The following is a 2,075-nucleotide window of genomic DNA, read 5'->3' on the forward strand; positions in this document are numbered from 1 at the left end:
AGATGCTAGTTCTGCATTTTTTCTTTTTGCTTTAAATATTCAAGTTCAGTCATGCCTTGTGCTCATAGTCATCCCTTTCCACCCCACCAGGATGCATGAGTCATGAACCTGCTCTACGTAAATTACAACAGAGCAGACAACGTGGGATCAACTTCTAGCCTGTATGTTAAGGCCTTGTCTGGAAGAAATCCAATTTCTATCTTGTAATCCACCTCTCTTCCTCCTAAACTAGTTCTTTGGTGGAAGCTTTGAAACTCTAGTCCCTAATTTAGGCTCTAAGAGCTCCTCTGGACTTTATAGAAGACATAGATCCTAAGTTTAAGAGCATTATCTAAGATTTAACACCTCCCTTCTACCCAACTCTGCTAGCTTTCCCAGGCTTAGCATCACGGCCCTAATATAGGCGCAGAGTACGGCGTAAGGCTCTCTTTACCTCTTGGTTGCGCAAGCAGTAAATGATAGGGTTGAGCAGTGGTACAATGACAGCGTAGAGTACAGGCACCAGCTTGTCGGTGTCAAAAGCTGAGATTGACTTTGGGCGGGCATAGATGAAGATACTGACTGCATAGAAGATGACCACAACAGAGGTGAGAGGCACAGGTGGAAAAGGCTTTATGGAGCCCAGAAGCTGAGGGAATGCACATCACAGCACTGGTGATGGCCATATAGGAGGCCCTGGTGACAGAGAGTGGCCTCAGCAGTATGAAAATGGCCAGGACAAAGTCTGTAAGCTCTGCTGTGGACGTGTCAGTGCATGAAAGGTTGAGCAATGGGGAGACATCACAGAAAAAGTGGTTAATGTTGTTGGGGCCACAGTACGAGAGGTGAGAAATGAGAAAAACTTTGACCATGGAGATGCCAAAACCTCCAGCCCAGGAGCCAGCTACCAGCTGCACACACAGCTGGCCACTGACAATGACAGGGTAGTGGAGAGGACGGCAGATGGCCACATAACAATCATAAGCCATAACTGCAAGGAGGACACACTCAGTGCATCCCAGGCCCAGGAAAAAGTAGAGCTGCGTCATGCAGCCCTCAAAGGAGATTAGCTGCCCATGGCCCTGTTTGGAGCCAACAAAGCCAGCTAGCATCTTGGGAATAGTGATGGTAACGTACCAAATCTCCAGGAAGGACATGTTGGCCAGAAAGAAGTACATGGGTTTGTGGAGGCTGGGGTGGTTCCTGATTGCCATAATGATGAGTGTGTTCTCAGTCAGCACCAACACATGGGCCAGCAGAGGAAGGGCAAATAATAGTGCCCGCAGTGGCACAGGAGCTGGGAGCCCAGCAACACAGACTCACTCACTCTCCCACTCTGGTTCTTCCTCTCCATGGTGTCAGTCATGCCTGCTGCTCTTCAGAAGAGAATAGAGTGTCCTCAGGAGGCAGCAGCAGCAAGAACCCAGACTTCCTCTCGCTGGGTTTGTATTAGTAGAATGCAACGTGTGTAGTGCATATAATTCATCGCTGAGCTGAGGCCGTTGTTCTCTTCTGTAATCTGGGAATGAGCTAAGATAAAAGTGGACAAAAATAAGCTACTTTGTATTGGGATAGGATAGGAGTGTATTCTGGCCCTTGGAGAAGTATGTATTGATAAGCACCAGTTGGTCCCTTAAAAACACAGATCAAAACCAAAATATTAAGAGTCTGGGCTGCCCTGAAGTGAGAGTTTGTCTATGAGCTGGATTATGACTCTGTTTTGAGGAAATAAGTTACACAGTGGATGAATAACAGTAACATATAACACAATTAAGTGTTTATTATGTGTTATTAGTACAGGAACTATTCTGAAAAATTTGTAGATATTAATCCACCTAATCTTCACCCTATGAGTAAGTACTGTTATCAACCCCACTTAACACCTAAGGGAACTGATGCATATAGAGATTAAGTGACTTGTTCCAGCTCACACAGATAGTAAGAGATGGAAGCGGGAAGTCAGAACCTCAGAGCTTCTAAAATATTCAGGCAACATGAAGGAGGGACTGTAAGATACATCCTGTATTTACACCCAGAACAGAGGGTCTCTGGGGCTCAGCTAGGGATGCAATTTCCTCCTGCAAGGAAGAGGGAAA

At 46.0% G+C, this 2,075-nt stretch overlaps 1 protein-coding gene across 1 annotated transcript; it reads right to left on the reverse strand.

Annotated features, from left to right (window-relative positions):
• Nucleotides 1-394: 394 nt before the first annotated feature.
• Nucleotides 395-1,345, reverse strand: OR6A2 (olfactory receptor family 6 subfamily A member 2; the record flags this gene model as incomplete). The annotated part of the gene is given in 3 exon segments (XM_082660235.1): nucleotides 395-584; nucleotides 586-1,282; nucleotides 1,285-1,345. Coding segments are annotated over 3 exon segments (948 nt in total).
• Between the last annotated feature and the right edge of the window lie 730 nt (nucleotides 1,346-2,075).

The sequence above is a fragment of the Grampus griseus genome, assembly GCF_964374135.1.
Source record: "Grampus griseus genome assembly, chromosome: 8".
Taxonomy (NCBI): domain Eukaryota; kingdom Metazoa; phylum Chordata; class Mammalia; order Artiodactyla; family Delphinidae; genus Grampus; species Grampus griseus.